General features: G+C 42.7%; 1 protein-coding gene and 1 long non-coding RNA gene across 2 annotated transcripts in view; both read left to right on the top strand.

Moving 5' to 3' along the window:
- LOC138949198 (patatin-like phospholipase domain-containing protein 7) overlaps positions 1-17,458 on the top strand; it is a 99,283-nt gene that overhangs the window by 34,619 nt on the left and 47,206 nt on the right. The window contains exons 18-22 of the mRNA XM_070320977.1: positions 117-286; positions 1,031-1,153; positions 6,408-6,471; positions 7,721-7,889; positions 17,253-17,435. Coding sequence (XP_070177078.1) covers positions 117-286; positions 1,031-1,153; positions 6,408-6,471; positions 7,721-7,889; positions 17,253-17,435 — 709 coding nt within the window. The remainder of the gene's footprint in view (positions 1-116; positions 287-1,030; positions 1,154-6,407; positions 6,472-7,720; positions 7,890-17,252; positions 17,436-17,458) is intronic.
- Positions 10,783-15,977, top strand: LOC138949199 (uncharacterized). Its single transcript, XR_011450183.1, has 2 exons — positions 10,783-13,445; positions 14,638-15,977. It is a non-coding gene; the product is annotated as an uncharacterized lncRNA (long non-coding RNA).

Genomic DNA, 17,458 nt, shown 5'->3' with positions numbered 1-17,458 from the left:
AATATTTCAACTACATACAATGTATATGTTCATGGTACCAGCACGTGTTTGTGTCTTGTCTTATGATGGTCCCCAGTGATTCATCGTTAACAGTCTCATCTGTTCCCTACTTACAGTAACACAGAGGTTGCCAAGATTCCATCAGAGCTGTTGTCCTTGATCAAGGTCAAATACCCACAGGTTGTTACCCGCCTCATTCATTTGCTGGGCCAGAGGATTCTGGGAAATCTACAGAATCGTAACAGTGTAGCGCTTGGACAGGCCGTCTCTGTCAGTAGAAGTGGGGGTAAGTAGTGCTGGGGGCTTTTGTATCTGTCAGCGAGTTTAAAGGCAATTTGTTATCCATGTTTTGCTGTTGATTGCACCACCTGTCTTTCAATGCTGTGTTCTTAAACAGGCATCAACCCATGCTCCCACAGTAACGGGTCAATCCATTGAATTTTTGTTTGTTTGTTTGTTTGTTTGCTTAACGCCCAGCCGACCACGAAGGGCCATATCAGGGCGGTGCTGCTTTGACATATAACGTGCGCCACACACAAGACAGAAATCGCAGCACAGGCTTCATGTCTCACCCAGTCACATTATTCTGACACCGGACCAGCCAGTCCTAGCACTAACTCCATAATGCCAGATGCCAGGCGGAGCAGCCACTAGATTGCCAATTTTAAAGTCTTAGGTATGACCCGGCCAGGGTTCGAACCCACGACCTCCCGATCACAGGGCGGACGCCTTACCACTAGGCCAACCGTGCCGGTATATCCATTGAATGCAAGCAGACAAACAAAAGTCATAGCAGGCAGTGATTATCAGGTTTTAGCCCATCAAATACAGGAAATTACAGGTTGATCTTATCCATTGTTTCATATTTTTGATATTTTGGGTAGTGGCATAACAGTCTAGCAATTTATTCATTCACGATCAACAAATTTGTCTGTCTCTCTGTGTAGGAGAGAACGTACGTAATTTTAAAAAAATAAGAAAACGGAAAAAAAATGGACAGCCATGGTGAATGTTTATGGAATTGTTTCAGAGGGTACCCTTGACAACCCGGCAATGGTGGCAAACCTGGCAACGGTTGCCGTAGTACCGGCCACTGACAACGTTCCCATCGACAACTTCACCTTGGAGTTGCAGCACGCCCTGAGTGCAATAGGTACACTGTCTTGTATTCTGAAGCCTTGTGGCTTAGTACATAAAGATTCTAGATTTGGAGAAAAAAACATGAACAGATATGACTTGGTGCATAACAGAATCATTCAAGATTAAATTAATTAAAATTGTAATTCAATCAAGTTCGCGTTTTAATGAAACAGATCCTGTGATTGGTCAGAATGCCCCAACTCATTAAAAATTACCGGTCATTAATTGTCGATGTAAACTCGCTAAAAAAGCCATTAACAACCTGCTGGTGAGGCGCAATGATACAACCTCAACTAGTCTCGGTTAGCTTTGAGGGTCATTTTACAAGTAGGAAATATGAACTTCCCAACAAAATACCAAGTTATGCGAAGTGATGACGTCCAATATGTGACGTAAGTTGATGCATGAATTCTTCCGGACTACGTCAGTCAATTCCAAAGATCGCATTTGTGATGACAAGAATTTGTTTTAGAGTTTGTTGTCCAGAAACCCGTCAAAAAAGAAGGGAAAATGTCTGTGAAAGAAAACAAAACAGGAGCAGAGTATAGGAATAGGAATACAGAGACATATTTCTTGGGACTTGACTGTTGCAGGTAGGTGGACTGAAAGTAGTGTGTGAACAGAACAGAACCAATTCTGTCTGTTTACAACCGCAGACCTGTTTACCCTCCCGGATTGTCCGGAATTATTACGGATTTGGGGTCTAAATTCCGGTATTACGGAAATCTACCGAAAATTCCGGAAATTCCGGTCGAGAGAACCTTTTCCGTGCGCGAAAATTCGAAGTCGAAACTGTGGTAGTCACCAGGACTGTGATTTCAAGGCTGACCGGAACAGCCTTGTCTGCGCATGTGCACAGCAAGGTATTTGTCGGATTCCGCACGGTTTTGAGATCGATATTGTCCGAAGTGTAAGGCCGATCTCTGTGGGGACGAAATGCCAACCAAAAAAGCGAAAGTTGTACAGAAATATCGGCAAAACTATCAAGTCAAGTGGCGGTGTCTGGCGAAATCTAAGAAGAGCGAATCACATGCATTTTGGTGATCGACTTGAGATCAGTGCAACAACAAAGGAGTCACGTCGCGGCACGTGTCCCGAGGTTAGACGCAGCATTAGTTTTAACAAAATGCAGTACACAAATGAACATGGAAACAAACATAAACACCAAATTATGTTTGGCAAAATACGAGCCTTCTTCGCATCGAGTTTATTTGACCTAGGTCTCTACTTCGACAGAATCTCTCAGACCTGCGAACCGATCTCTCGCTACGGTCAGTCGCGCCAGAGACATAGATGTAGGTCTATGGTCGCGCTCATCAGTGACTTGCGCTGTTGCCGAAATTCAAGTCTTTCTGAGTCTAAAACTGATCTCCATTAATATTTCTCCAATGTAGCAAAGATCACAGTTCTTTGAATCAAAAAACTTACAAGAAAATGTTTAAATGAAATAAAAGACTCGGTCCTCTAAAATTAAATTTAGCTTCTGGAGAGTGTTATTATAACTGGTTTTAATGCAGGATGTCTGATGTGACAGAATGTAAGGTGGTTTTGTTCACATGCACCTTGACTGTAAATAGTCCAGGGGTGGCTTAGGGGGGGGGGGGGGGTGTTACAGGGGTTCCGCCCCCCCACCCCCTGCTGTCAAAAAAAAAGTTGTTTTCTGTCTGTGGAAAAAAACTAAACATTTTCTGTCTGTGAATTTGTTGTTGTTGTCGGGAGCAGATATCAATGAAGATAAATTGCCATTATTTAATACTAACTTTAAAAGAAATAATGAGTGGCTGCTGATACGAGTTGATCATGTTTAAAATCAAGAATAAGCCACAAATTGTTTATAAAATAGCTAAAATTCTTCAGCTGTAGGGGGGCTTTGCCCCCCAGACCCCCCAACCCCTGGACCCCAGGTTGTAACCCCCCCCCCCCCCCCCCCCATATCTGGCTCTCTTGCTCCGTCCCTGAATACTGTGTGCGGTTTTTTTTGTAGATAAAGTAAACTTGTGTTTGTTACCTTGTTGTGGGTTTGTGTGTGTGTGTGTGTGATCGAGCTTCTGTTTGTGTAGTACAATACTGTTAAACATGGTTATCATCAATTTTGTACTTGTTTTGTATGGTAGCGCGCGTTTGTTACGCGTGATTGTTCTGAAAAGTGACTATTACATGATTGTTCTGAAAGTCTACTATTTATTTCATCGTAATCATGTAAGCCCTCATACGTGATTGTTCTGAAAGCTTACTAATTTACATGATTGTTCTGAAACTCTACTAAAGGTAAACTTGCTTCACCCGTGAAATGTTGTCAGATATGGAACAATATGTATACCCCTGCCCAACGAAGTTGGAGGGGGGTATACTGGATTCACTTTGTCCATCTGTCTGTGTGTATGTCTGTATGTATATGGAACAATATTTTGATACCATGATACTTCTTCTTCTTGTCGATCACTCGATACCATGAAACTAAATCTTAAGTGATATTGATATTTATACCCCAGCCAAATGAAGTTGGAGGGGGTATACTGGATTCACTTTGTCTGTGTGTATGTCTGTATGTAAATGGAACACTATTTTGATACAATGATACTAAATCTTAAGTGAAATTGATATTTATAACTTGTGTTTGTGTGTGTGTGTGTGTGATCGAGCTTCTGTGTGTGTAGTACAGTGAATACAAACTCAACAAGTAATACGTTTCATACATTGAACATGTCTTCTTTATTGTTCTCAACTCAAAATTGAAATTAAATGTCCAAAGACAAAAATTATTTATAATCTTCAAAAATGTAATGATTCTTCTTGAGTATTCCCAACTCAAAATTCAAGTTACAGGTTCAAAGGGACACATAGAAACTTTTGAATTTTCCTCTTTGCCATGCTTAGGTGGCTTGGTCACCAAAATGGATCGAAAGGCATGGCAAAGAGAGAAAATGGAAGCTACTTTTTTGCCCCTTTAAAGACGAAAGGCACAACAAATAATTTTCACAAATGAAACTTTTTTTTTTTATAAACTAAAAATTCAAGTGGAGAGGGGATGAGAGACGTGAGGAGATGGCCGGGGTTGCGAGATGGGTGGGGAGTCTGGGCTATAAAGTTCTTGCACGCGAGACAATATACTTCTTTTTGTGTGTGTGTGTGTGGGGGGGGGGGGGGGAGTATTTTGTTTATCAACTCTCTCTCTCTCTCTCTCTCTCTCTCTCTCTCTCTCTCTCTCTCTCTCTCTCTCTCTCTCTCAATTTCTCTCTCTCTCTCAATCTCTCTCTCTCTCAATTTCTTTCTCTCTCTCTCAATCTCTCTCTCTCTCTCTCTGAATATTTTTGTCATCCTAAAAAGACATGTTTGCCCCCCCCCCCCCCCCCCCCCCAGAAACAGCTGCGCCCCCTCCCCCCCGTTTCCGACGCCAGTGCACTGAGTACATACGCACACACATACACACACATGAAAGCTAAATTTATTAGCACATCTGTTTTCAGTGACACTTTTTTTTTATTACACAGCAACCACCAGGGGTAGGGGTTTACATTATTATTGTTCCATATCTGACAACATTTCACGGGTGAAGCAAATTTACCTTTAGTAGAGTTTCAGAACAATCATGTAAATTAGTAAGCTTTCAGAACAATCACGTATGAGGGCTTACATGATTACGATGAAATAAATAGTAGACTTTCAGAACAATCATGTAATAGTCACTTTTCAGAACAATCACGCGTAACACGCGTTCAAACGTGTCGTTTTATCGTTTTCGAGCTGGTTTATGGTTGATAAAAAAAGATTACTGAAAGATGCCTCAAATTACTGAAAAGTACCAGTTGCATTCCTGATTTTCATTTGGGGGGGTAAACAGGTCTGCAACCGCATGAAAGCAGGAAAAAGATCGTCGTCAGATTGAATTACAATAACATTAACATGCTTCCATTTGAAACTTCGAGGTCCTCATCGTGGATTGACACCCTCCAAAAGCCTAATTGAAGCCCTCCGTCGCTTTGCTCCGTCGGGCTTCAATAAGGCTTTGGTCAGGCGTCAATCCACGATGAAGACCTCGAAGTTTCAAATGGAAGCATGTTAATGTGTAATTGATTGAAGAAAAAAAGAATCATTCAAGTCTTCAAAAAGAAAAGACATTACTTTAAGTAGCAGATTGCGCTTAAGGTTGTCCTCAAACTTATGACCTTATTATTTTTGGGACTATAAGGCGCATTGTTGTAAAAGGCGCAATCCTGACTTTTAAGGTTAAAATGAGAAAAATCCACACAATAGGTGCTTCTGGTGTATTGGCCGCAGGTCAAAGAAAGTATACAGAGTGGAAATACATTTTCTCCACGATGTGCCTTGAGATCAAAGACTGCATTGTGATAGCTGTTTGGCCTTCTGACCTCGGGTTAATAATCTCATTTTCAGCTGAGACCAGCTGCCTGCCCTAGTTTACAGACAGGTTAATGACTGAGTTTCTACTATGAAACCGATGCCTTTGATGTCTGAGAGGAAACTTTGTCCAGGTCATAGAAGCAAAAACATTCATTTCACTGGAGAGGGCGACAGGCGAAGTGGCGCAGTGGTAAGACGTCGGCTTCCTAATAGGGAGGTCGTGAGTTCGAATCCCGGTCGCTGCCGCCTAGTGGGTTAAGAGTGGAGATTTTTCCGATCTCCCAGGTCAACTTATGTGCAGACCTGCTAGTGACTTAACCCCCTTCGTGTGTACACGCAAGCACAAGACCAAGTGCGCACGGAAAAGATCCTATAATCCATGTCGGAGTTTGGTGCGTTATGGAAACACAAAAATACCCAGCATGCCTACCCAAGGAAAGCGGAGTGAAACTGACTATGCTCTCAGAGTATAGTGTGGGGAACCCAAATGGGCAAACAAGCTCACACGTACGTCACCAGAATTTCTGGAACGCTGAAGAAGAAGAACTGGAGAAGGAGTCTTCTGTTTCTTTGAATAGCGATATGTGTACATCTTTACTCTTCTTGAGCCATACACAAGGCGATACCGGTCAATAGGGGTCAGAGTTGAGGAAAAATTGTGCCTTATAGTCCCAAAAGTATGGTACACCCCAGTCCCAACCATTGGTACCAGCTTTTTTTCCCGTACCTTTTCTCTCTCTTGCAATCTCTAGCTGTCATTCTTTGCTTAAAGATGGAATAAGTGCATGGTTGATGATTGAGAGTGGCCGTGAAAATTAACACTGGCCAAAGGTGTTTGTGTCAGGAAAAAATTCTGTCAATCTTTTTCTGGCAAAAGGTTTGATTTGATGAATGTGTGTGCCTAGGTCCCACGACTCGCTTGACCAGTGCCATCATCAAGAATCAGCTGGGAGTTGCAGCCCTGGACAGGTCAGTCGTGTGTCCTGTAACAAGGATACACTTTTGACTTTTACCAGACAGAAACTACATTGGAAACTGGTTCAATTTTAGTAATGACCCCTTTGGTGAAAGCTGTGTTCAGAAGCTTCAGAGTTCCCCCCGCGGGTTAGGGGGAAGAATTTACCCGATGCTCCCCAGCATGTCGTAAGAGGCGACTAACGGATTCTGTTTCTCCTTTTACCCTTGTTAAGTGTTTCTTGTATAGAATATAGTCAATGTTTGTAAAGATTTTAGTCAAGCAGTATGTAAGAAATGTTAAGTCCTTTGTACTGGAAACTTGCATTCTCCCAGTAAGGTCATATATTGTACTACGTTGCAAGCCCCTGGAGCAATTTTTTGATTAGTGCTTTTGTGAACAAGAAACAATTAACATGTGGCTCTATCCAATCCCCCCCCCCCCCCCCCCCCCCCTTTCCCCGTCGCGATATAACCTTGAACGGTTGAAAACGACGTTAAACACCAAGTAAAGAAAAGAAAGCTTCAGAGTGAGCAATCAGCAGTTGGCTAGTGCCAGCACAGTGTACACTAGCTTGCAGACACTTAACAAATACGCACAAAAGACTGTCTCTTTTTAAATGAAATGGTACAGCTATTAGGATGACATTTAGTATCTATACATTTATGTATTAACACATACCCATAGGCTGTAGACAGAAGCATTGAATTACAATGGACCCCACTTTTAAGGCTTACAAAATTTGGGGGAAATCTGGTCTTAGAAAGGAGGTGATCTTAACAAATGGGGTTAAATTTACAGATCAAATTATGAACAGAAATTGTTAACAGGGGCCAGGTGTTAAATCGAAGGTTCTTGAAAAGGGTATTCCACTGTGTGAACATGTGCATTTAGTGTCTACATTTACATATCATGACATACAGGTGTGCAGTACACAGCAGCATATTTCAATGTGAACGAGTTCCAGCTGTCCAGCTGGCTGAACAGGTACAGTAAGTATCTACGTTGACATATCACACAGCATTGCACGATGAACCAAACTGTGGATGTTTCAGTGTCAACGAGTTCCGGCTGTCCAGCTGGCTGAACAGGTACTGTAAGTATCTACGTTGACATATCACACAGCATTGCACGATGAACCAAACTGTGGATGTTTCAATGTGAACGAGTTCCAGCTGTCCAGCTGGCTGAACAGGTACAGTAAGTATCTACGTTGACATATCACACAGCATTGCACGATGAACCAAACTGTGGATGTTTCAGTGTCAACGAGTTCCGGCTGTCCAGCTGGCTGAACCAGCAGGAGGACATCCAGCGCATGGTGCTGTACCAGTGCGACTCCTTCACCAGCAAGTGGACCAAGCACTGCATCAGGCAGGCAGACGCCATCCTCATCGTCGCCATCGCCGACAACGGGCCTGCTGTGGGAGCGGTCAGTAACAAATCAGAACATTAACAAGAAGAATAACAAGTCGCGTAAGGCGAAATTACTACATTTAGTTAACGCACTGCATTTTTTCACCAAGACAATACAGCTTCGTGAATCCCCGCAAGAAGGAAATCACTCACTGTTCACGTGCAAAACAATGTGAAATTGACAAGCCAGAATAGCGCGGTAGCGTATTGCGCTAAGCCGGAAAGCGCGCTTTTCTGTATTCTTTTTAACTTTCTGAACTTGTTTTTACATTTAGTCAAGTTTTGACTAAATGTTTTAACATAGAGGGGGAATCGAAACGAGGGTCGTGGTGTATGTGTGTCTGTCTGTCTGTGCGTGTGTGTGTGTAGAGCGATTCAGAGTAAACTACTGGACCGATCTTTATGAAATTTGACATGAGAGTTCCTGGGAATGATATCCCCGAACGTTTTTTTCCTTTTTTTGATAAATACCTTTGATGACGTCATATCCGGCTTTTTGTAAAAGTTGAGGCGGCACTGTCACGCCCTCATTTTTCAATCAAATTGATTGAAATTTTGGCCAAGCAATTTTCGACGAAGCCCGGACTTCGGTATTGCATTTCAGCTTGGTGGCTTAAAAATTAATTAATGACTTTGGTCATTAAAAATCTAAAAATTGTAATTTTTTTTTTCTAAAACGATCCAAATTTACGTTCATCTTATTCTTCGTCATTTGCTGATTCCAAAAACATATAAATATGTTATATTTGGATTAAAAACAAGCTCTGAAAATTAAATATATAAAAATTATTATCAAATTTAAATTTTCGAAATCAATTTAAAAACACTTTCATCGACCACCAGCTACTCGTCGATCGCCTCAGTTCCACGTTCGGCATTCACGACACCGCCCTCTCTTGGTTCAGGAACTACCTCCAGAACCGCTCTCAGACTGTCACCACTGATTCGTTCTCTTCTCAGCCTGTCCCTGTCCGCTTCGGCGTCCCACAAGGATCTGTCCTCGGCCCTGTCCTTTTCACCCTGTACACCCAACCCCTCTCCCTGGTCATCGAACGCCACGGCCTGAACTACAACTCCTTTGCCGATGACACGCAGCTCCAGAACAGCGCCAAGCCGGAGGACGTTGACGATCTCCTTGGATCCATCTCCAGTTGTTTCACTGACATCAAGAACTGGATGACTGAGAACAAGTTGAAGCTGAACAGTGAGAAGACGGAGGCCCTTCTCGTTGGAACACGACAGAAGATTGCTTCCCTCACTGTGACCGACCTCCAGCTGGATGACGCGACTGTTCCATTCTCCCCTGCTGTCAAGAGCCTTGGCGTCTTTCTCGACTCCACTCTCTCCATGCAGACACACATCTCCTTCATCATCAAGACCTGCTTTTTCCACCTACGACGCATCGCCTCCATCCGTCGCTACCTCACCCACGACGCCTGTGTCAAGCTGGTTGTCTCCCTCATCTTCAGTCGTCTGGACTACTGCAACTCCCTTCTGGCTGGCCTCCCCGCCTCATCCATTCATGGCCTACGAGTCCAGAACGCTGCTGCCAGGCTGACGTTGAGGAAGACGAAGCGAGACCACATCACCCCCCTACTTCGCTCCTTGCACTGGCTCCCTGTCAACACCCGAATCTCCTACAAACTGTCCACTCTGGTCTACAAGTGTCTCAACGACTCTGCTCCCGAGTACCTTCAATCCTCCCTGGACCTGTACACCCAGCCCTCCGACCGTCCCCTTCGTTCTGCTGCTGACCCTCTCCGCCTCCACATCCCTCGCTTGAAACTCGCATCTGCTGGTCAGCGTGCATTTCCCTCCGCGGGCCCCTCCGTCTGGAACTCCCTGCCGCTTGAGTTTCGCCAGAGCCCCTCTCTTGACGCGTTCAAGTGTAGGTTGAAGACTCAGTTCTTCCCGTAGCTGGCTGCGACTTTCATGCTCGACGTGATGTGTTGTGCCCCAAAAGACATTCTTGTGCTGTGCTCTGTGAGAGGGATTTTCTTTGTGCTTAATATTATTTTGTTTGGACCTAGCTATTGATGTGTACATTGTTGTTAAACAGTTGTTTGTTGTATGTTTACCAGGGTTTGCTAGTGTGTGATAGGGTTCGTGTCCGTCTGAAGATGTTAGTTTCTTTGTTTGTCCTGTGTTGACAACTCTTCGACAAGCGCTTAGAACTGTACCCACGGAATACGCGCTATATAAGCTTCATATTGATTGATTGATTGATTGATTATTCCTTGTCGGTTCCTGATTCCAAAAACATATGGATATGATATGTTTGGATTAAACACAAGCTCAGAAAGTTAAAACAAAGAGAGGTACAGAAAAGCGTGCTATCCTTCTGAGCGCAACTGCTACCCCGCTCTTCTTGTCAATTTCACTGTCTTTGCCGTGAGCGGGTGGCGGGGTGACTGACGATGCTACGAGTATACGGTCTTGCTGCGTTGCATTGCGTTCAGTTTCATTCTGTGAGTTCGACAGCTACTTGACTAAATGTTGTATTTTCGCCTTACGCGACTTGTTTCTTCTTCTTCAGCGTTCCAGAATTTTCTGGTTACGTGTGAGCTCGTTTGCCCATTTGGGTTCCCCACACTATGCTCTGAGAGCATAGTCAGCTTCACTCCGCTTTCGTTGAGTAGGCATGCTGAGTATTTTCGTGTTTCCATAACCCACCGAACTCTGACATGGATTACAGGATCTTTTCCGTGCGCACTTGGTCTTGTGCTTGCGTGTACACATGAAGGGGGTTAAGTCACTAGCAGGTCTGCACATAAGTTGACCTGGGAGATCGGAAAAATCTCCACTCTTAACCCACCAGGCGGCAGCGACCGGGATTCGAACTCACGACCTCCCGATTAGGAGGCCGACGTCTTACCACCACGCCACTGCGCCCGTCTGAGCTTGTTTTGAATACGACACATTATATCTATATGTTTTTGGAATCAGGAAATAAATAAAAGAATAAGATGAAATCATTTTTGGATCGATTTCATAAATTATAATCGTAGTATGTTAGGCTTCTCTTCTGCTCCCTTCAGGAGTAGGTAACGCACTGTCGTTCGCAGGTTCGTTCCGAATCTTCTGCAACCATTACGTCTACCAACGTTGTTGCAGAGGCGACAGATGTGTTTAGTTCGGCGTCAGGTTTACCTGTCAACGAACTTTTGTCTGCCTGTCAGACATCAGCACCGCCCAGTCCTCTCTGCGCTTTAGCGTCGCGGGCGGTGTTTTTGCGCTCTCGCACGGGTTCGTTCAGAGCCTTCTGCAACCATTACGTCTGCCGACGTTGTTGCAGATCCAACAGTGGTGTTGGACTTGTCGTCAGGTGTTCCTTTCGACAAATTTTTGTCTGGTTCTCAGACATCAGCACCTCCTGGTCCTCTCGGCGCTTACGCGTCGGCAGGAGGTGTTCTTGGCGAAGTACGCAAACCTGCGGCAACGGTTTCCGCTCTAGCGGAAGTGCATACCAGCCATAAGGTTCATTCCTCACGTCAGCCTTATTCCCTTCCGGGGTACGGGTTGGGGTGTGAAGAGCATGGTCCGCTACTTCCGGTAGTAGGACAACAGGATCTTCCGGTCGCCATTCTATGACTCCGGTTGGTGCTGATGCTTACCAATCCAACGCTGGTTCCGCTTCCGCGGCTGCGGCTTCCGGTGGCAGGATGGTATTGCCTTCCGCCGATAACACTTCTGTGTTGGTAGTTGGTATCCATCAGCCTTTGGCTTCCGGTTCCGCTACTGCGGTTCCGGGGCTGTTATACACAGGCTGCATCCACTTCCTCTTTCAGTCTTTTAGCTGACATGAGGCAGGTGGATGGGGGGATCCGTTCATGGAGTTACGGCTTCCGGGAATTTTTATTTTTCCCAACCTTTTCCAGTTTCGGCAGATGTTGCCTTGGCGGGAGTTGATTGAATCAACGCAGGTGTGAGAATCCATTATTTGATCGTGTCTGAGAACCAGTCGAGAAAAGACACTAGCATGTTCCAGCCCTTTGTTTGTTTGCTTAACGCCCAGCCAACCACAAACATTTAACGTGATACAGCCCTGCAATTCCAGTTTCCACCTGGAGTTCGGGACTTCTAGAAAGGGCCACTTGTACAGTCTCCCCAAAAGGGATCAAAGCATCCAATGATTCCATTTGACTTAGAATCAAAGTCAGAGCCCTGACTGAGGCTCTGAGTTAAATAAAATGTTGCCACTTCCGATCTGTTTTGTGTATCAAATTGTGGAAGTAAACATTCGTTCGATCTATGGAAGTGACCCAATAGGAAGGCCCCAGTGCCTCCCTCAATAAAATGGGAGTCCTAATCCCCACCAGCCGCTGTGTAGTGGTAAACACAAAGGCGGGAAGAAGGGTGATGCAGAGCACTAAAACTCCAGTTGATATAACTGCCAAGAGTGTGAGTGAAAGCGTGCTTTTGTCTGCACACCGACCCCCACCGCTAACCTTCCCCGAGAGGGGAAAGGGGTGGGTATTTGGCACAGCGCCCAAAGAGAGAGCATGGAGATAAAAATCCAAAGCCGAAACCGGCTAGCCTAGTGTTTTCCTTTTGATAACAAGACAAAGCCGAGGCCTGCCGTGCGCTTTCCTTTGCTGTGAGCTTCTCTTTGTTAGAGAAGAGTCCGCGTTTGCATAGAGGCGGAAACAAAAAGAGAACCTTTGAACAAGGAAGAGATTAAAGTCTCGCCAACAGAACCATACTGTCGGCCGAGGCCTTCTCCCAGGCGAACAGCAAAGCTACATCCTTTGTGTATGTGTCCCGACAGAACACAAAGGTACCCAGTGAGGACGTAACCACACAAGGGAGAGAACGAATCAAAATCTTGGTCAAAGACGATAATTATAAAGAAGTGTGGCCACAATCTTCCACTCAATGTGAGTTGGGTAAGAATATGTAATTTAAGGGCAGACCGGGTAGGCAAAATGAGTTATTTTTGGTCTCATACACCTTTTTGGGGTTGTTGCATTTTTCACACCTTTGAACATCCTGGAATGCATTCAATAATCTGCTTTTGTCATTTTAGACATGTATTCATGTAAATAAAACCATTTTCAAACCGATGTTTTGTTGTTTTTGTCTGTGTTTTATCAAAAAAATCGAAAAAATGGTCAACTTTGGATACTCCGTACTGGTAAATGTGCGCACATGACATGACCCTTCGCTGTTCGAACTGTGTGGAAATTTCCGTTCTTCAAGATGACGTCATCACCGTTGGGGAATTTCCGTTGACATAGGCACAAAGAGAGAGAATCCGTTCCAACCGAAACCCCGGAATTAATATATGCAAATATATGTAGGTCAAAGGCATTTGGCGCAAGCGCAGTAGACAACTTATCAGTCCCCCGGTGTCAACAAATCCATGACGTTTTCACCGATTCAGCAGCATTTTTCAAAGTTTTGAGCTGCGGAGAACAACCCTAACATTGGAAATGTTCGGCATAGTGGCTAGAAATATCAGAGAAAGATGAACCAGCAGCAGCGAACAGTAGAAGGAAGTAACAACACTCCGAAATGAACCAACATGATCGTATTTGAGCAGACGACATTCTAAGATTCTTGACTCGACGAGGTGGGTTTTGCTTCTTTCTCTTTTCGATCTTGTTTGTTTGACAACGTGATTTATTGCACATCGTTATGTTGTTGTTGTTGTAAGAATGTGTTAGGGTTTGCAGGTAAATGATAAACAGTTTGTGTCTGAAGTATTTTGCGGGTTTCTTGATCCAATTTACTGACCATGCCGCCGCCGCACACCCCCCCCCCTCCCTCCCTCGATCATCTCTGTGATATCGTCTTCACAACCCCTATTTTATTGTTCTTCGCTGGCCAGTCCTTGAGAGCTTACTATGGTGTAACATGTCATCAGTATTCTTTGTCTGGGGTCAAACTGAGAAGCAGCATCTGAGCGATGTACGACTGACACAGTTTCTGTTTCTGGTCATTGACCATAGGAAAATAAGTACCCTACTAGAGAGCGTTCTCTAATTCTAAAGGATTGGTTTACACCAGCATGGCTGACCAACCTATCATTGACAGCAATATTGTTGTCAAATCTTTTCCATTAACTAAGGAATAAAAAAAATAGATCCAATTTACTTCACCAAAGAAAAAAAAAGAGTTAAACTAAAGGACTGGGGATGCAACTCATGAATCAAAAGCATAAAGATCACCTGCAAACAGTGCTAGGTTTAGGAAATCTGAAAATGTATACACACACACAGAACACACACACACAGAACACACACACACACACACACAAAACAGACAACAGACAAGAAACAAGCAAATACATAGCAAGTGTGATGAAATAAATTAATTTTAAAAGAAAAATATGAAAAGAAAGAAAGAAAGAAAGAAAATAATTCAGCTAGTTTCAGTATTAGTTCCTGTGTGTATGTGATTGTGTGGTTACTCAAATCCCATAGTAAACTTGACATGTACATTTTGTGATAGGGGCCAATTAATGAATGTCTTTTGAGTGTGTGTGTGTGTGTGTGTTCGTCAACCGACATATGTGGGTACGAGCCGCTGAGGTGGTTGTAAGAAAACCCGCCTGGTTCAGTGGTTGGGGGCTGATTGGGATTTCTGATTTACCAGCCTAGCCAAAAAGTTGAGGTACACCCCATGTAACATGGTCATTTGCAAAATAAAGTACAAGCACTTGTTGACGTTTATATTGAGTCTTAAAATTTGCAGCTTATTACAAACAAAAACCATGGACAGTTGTATCAAATATTAAATCAGTGTTTGTGTATTTATTATAGGTTGGAGCAAGGGGAGAGCCAGTCCTCCTGTGGTGGCAGCGAGGAGAAAGATTGACCTGATGGAAAAGTTTGCTAAACCGGAACTACCCTCTTCCACAGCAGAAACATCAGCTTTGCCATCTTCTGACCAACCATAAGAAGATACAGATACTTTGCCATCTTCTGACCCATCACAAGCAGATATGGATACTGGTACTGTGCAACGTCACTCCGCTGACATGTGTTGGGCTTTTGTCAACATTGATCAGCTCAATCTATTGCTGAAAGGTTTATATCCTGTACTGAATGCTTGTCTGATAGCAGTCTGATTATGAAAGAAGGTGATGCATCAGCCCAAGGATTTGCACAGGCCCTGCATCTGGAGTGCATATGAGTGTCCATTCAAGTCTGCAGTTGTTTACTCTTCTCCCGGTGTTTGCAACGCTTCGGGTGGTAAAGTTGCATTTTAAATAATCCGCGTATGACCAAGTTGGTACATGGAAAGGGACATTCAGCTTTACAGAAATTTGCTGCAGTGTTAGGATTGAGCACAGAAATACTGTAATTAAAATGTTGCAACTTTTGAATGGCTTGATAGCTTTGTTCCATTTGTGTATATAATTATGTAATGTTGTTGATGATTTGTGAAGCATCATTTCTATGCAATGGAATAAGAAATCAGTGCATCCGTTGGGTTTTTATGAGTCTGACAGTTTGGTTCTGATCAATATTTTCATATCAGCACAAACACAGATAATTGACTTTTTTAATGTTTTCATATAATTTTTTTTTAAATCAAAAAAATCTGATAATTTGATTATCAAATCATTTCCCCTTCATAGTTAAAGTGTTATTCTGGTTAAAAAAAAAAACACCCCATTAATTCAAGCTCTACTGTGGTACTAGTTTACCGGGGTACTAGTGAGACTCTTTTACATGCTGTTTTCTCTACATGTAATTTGAGACAAAATGTGGTAATTAAAATGTTGTAACTTTTGAATGGCAAGATGGATTTGTTCCAATTTTGTATATGTTGTTTATGATTTGTGAAGCACCATTTCTGTGCATGGAATAAGAATATAGTGGATTCCTTGTGTTTTTATGAGTCCGACAGTTTCGTTTTGATTCATATCTGCACTAACATAGATGAGTTTTCAAATGATTTTTTTTAAAAAGTCTGGATAATTTGATCGTCAAATCATTTCTCCATCATAGTAAAGTGGTTATTCTTATAAAAACATATCAATTCAGGCTGCACGGTGCTACTAGTTTGAGGTACTGGTTGGAATCTTTCAAATGCTGTTTTCTCTGAATGTAATTTTCAGACAAACATCTGTAATTAAAATGTTGCAACTTTTGAATGGCTTGATGGATTTGTTTCATTTTTGTTTATGTTGTTTATGATTTGTAAAGCGTCAGTTTTGTGTATGGAATAAGAGTTAAGTGCATTGGTTGGGTTTTTATGAGTCTGACAGTTTGGTTCTGATTCATGTTTTCATATCGGTACAAACAAAGATGGCTGTTTTCATATGATGTATATAAAAAAAATCCTGATAATTTGATTGTCAAATCCTTTTCCCTACATAGTAAAGTGGTCATTCTGATAAAAACATATGAATTCAGGGTGCACTGTGCTACTGGTTTTTTTATGTACTGGTTCAAATCTTTAAAATGCTGTTTTCTCTGAATGTAATTTTCAGACAAAACGCTACAATTAAAATGTTGCAACTTTTGAAAGGCTTGATGGATTTGTTCAGTTTTTGTATATGTTGTTTATGAGTTGTACAGCATCAGTTCTGTGTATGGAATAAGAGTTCAGTGCATTGGTTGGGTTTTTATGAGTCCGACAGTTAGGATTTCATGTATTTTTCTTATCAAAACTGAACCGGTAACTGAAAATGCTAAATTAAAATAATATATTGCTTAGAAATGCTTTTCGATACACAGAATTATTAAACACACACATATTGCTGCAAAGAAGAAAAATTGGATCAAAACATTCACTGGTTCACAAACTGCAACATTTTAAAAAAAGCACATTTTATAACGTTTTTCTCACATTTTGGTGAATAAAACCCCCAAAAATTGCTTTTCACTCAAAATTTAAAATGGTTTCCCTTAATTAGGTTATTCTGCTTGCAAAAATCAAACAAGCAGCAAGCTGTTTCCAAAATAAAAAAAAAAAAGTGCTTGCCTACCCTGTCCCCCCTTAATATAAAGTTTCAAGAATAAATTTTGATTTAATTAATATACTTACCAACTCACATATTGAATTCCCTCCCAGCCTGCCCCGCAAATTGTATAAAGGGGTATATGTTTCAGGACGGAATGAGTGTCACTGCATGCGCAGTACACCGGTAGGGGAGATAACCACTATGGACCATGCCTTATATATGGCATGTGGTTTTTGTTTTAGAGTTATCTCCCCATGTTACCATGTAAGAGTGCTTCAATGTCTTAGCAACCAAACGAAGTTATTGCTATCTATGTGAGTTGGTAAGTATATTAATTAAATCAAAGTTTATTCTTGAAACTTTATATTTTCATCCCTGCTATTTATCCTGTATCGTACCATCAGTTATCTTAGCCACATACAGAAGCAAATAACATGACACGGTACGCTCTCTGGGCCACAGATAGAGAAGGAGATAGAGAACATTGCGGTGCGAGCCCAGAAGGAGCTGATCCTGCTGCACAAGGAAGACGCAGACACCCCCCGGGGAACAGCCGAGTGGCTCAACGCTCGTGGTTGGTGCTCCTCCTTCCATCACATTCGCTGCAACAAGCGAGTCTTCAGTCGCAAGGCACCAGAGAGAATGGTTGGTCGCTTTTCTTCACAGCT

The sequence above is a fragment of the Littorina saxatilis genome, linkage group LG15, assembly GCF_037325665.1.
Source record: "Littorina saxatilis isolate snail1 linkage group LG15, US_GU_Lsax_2.0, whole genome shotgun sequence".
In the NCBI taxonomy this organism is placed as follows: Eukaryota; Metazoa; Mollusca; class Gastropoda; order Littorinimorpha; family Littorinidae; genus Littorina; species Littorina saxatilis.
The sequence above is the reverse complement of the archived record's forward strand: the minus strand, read 5'-3'. Positions and strand labels throughout refer to the sequence as shown.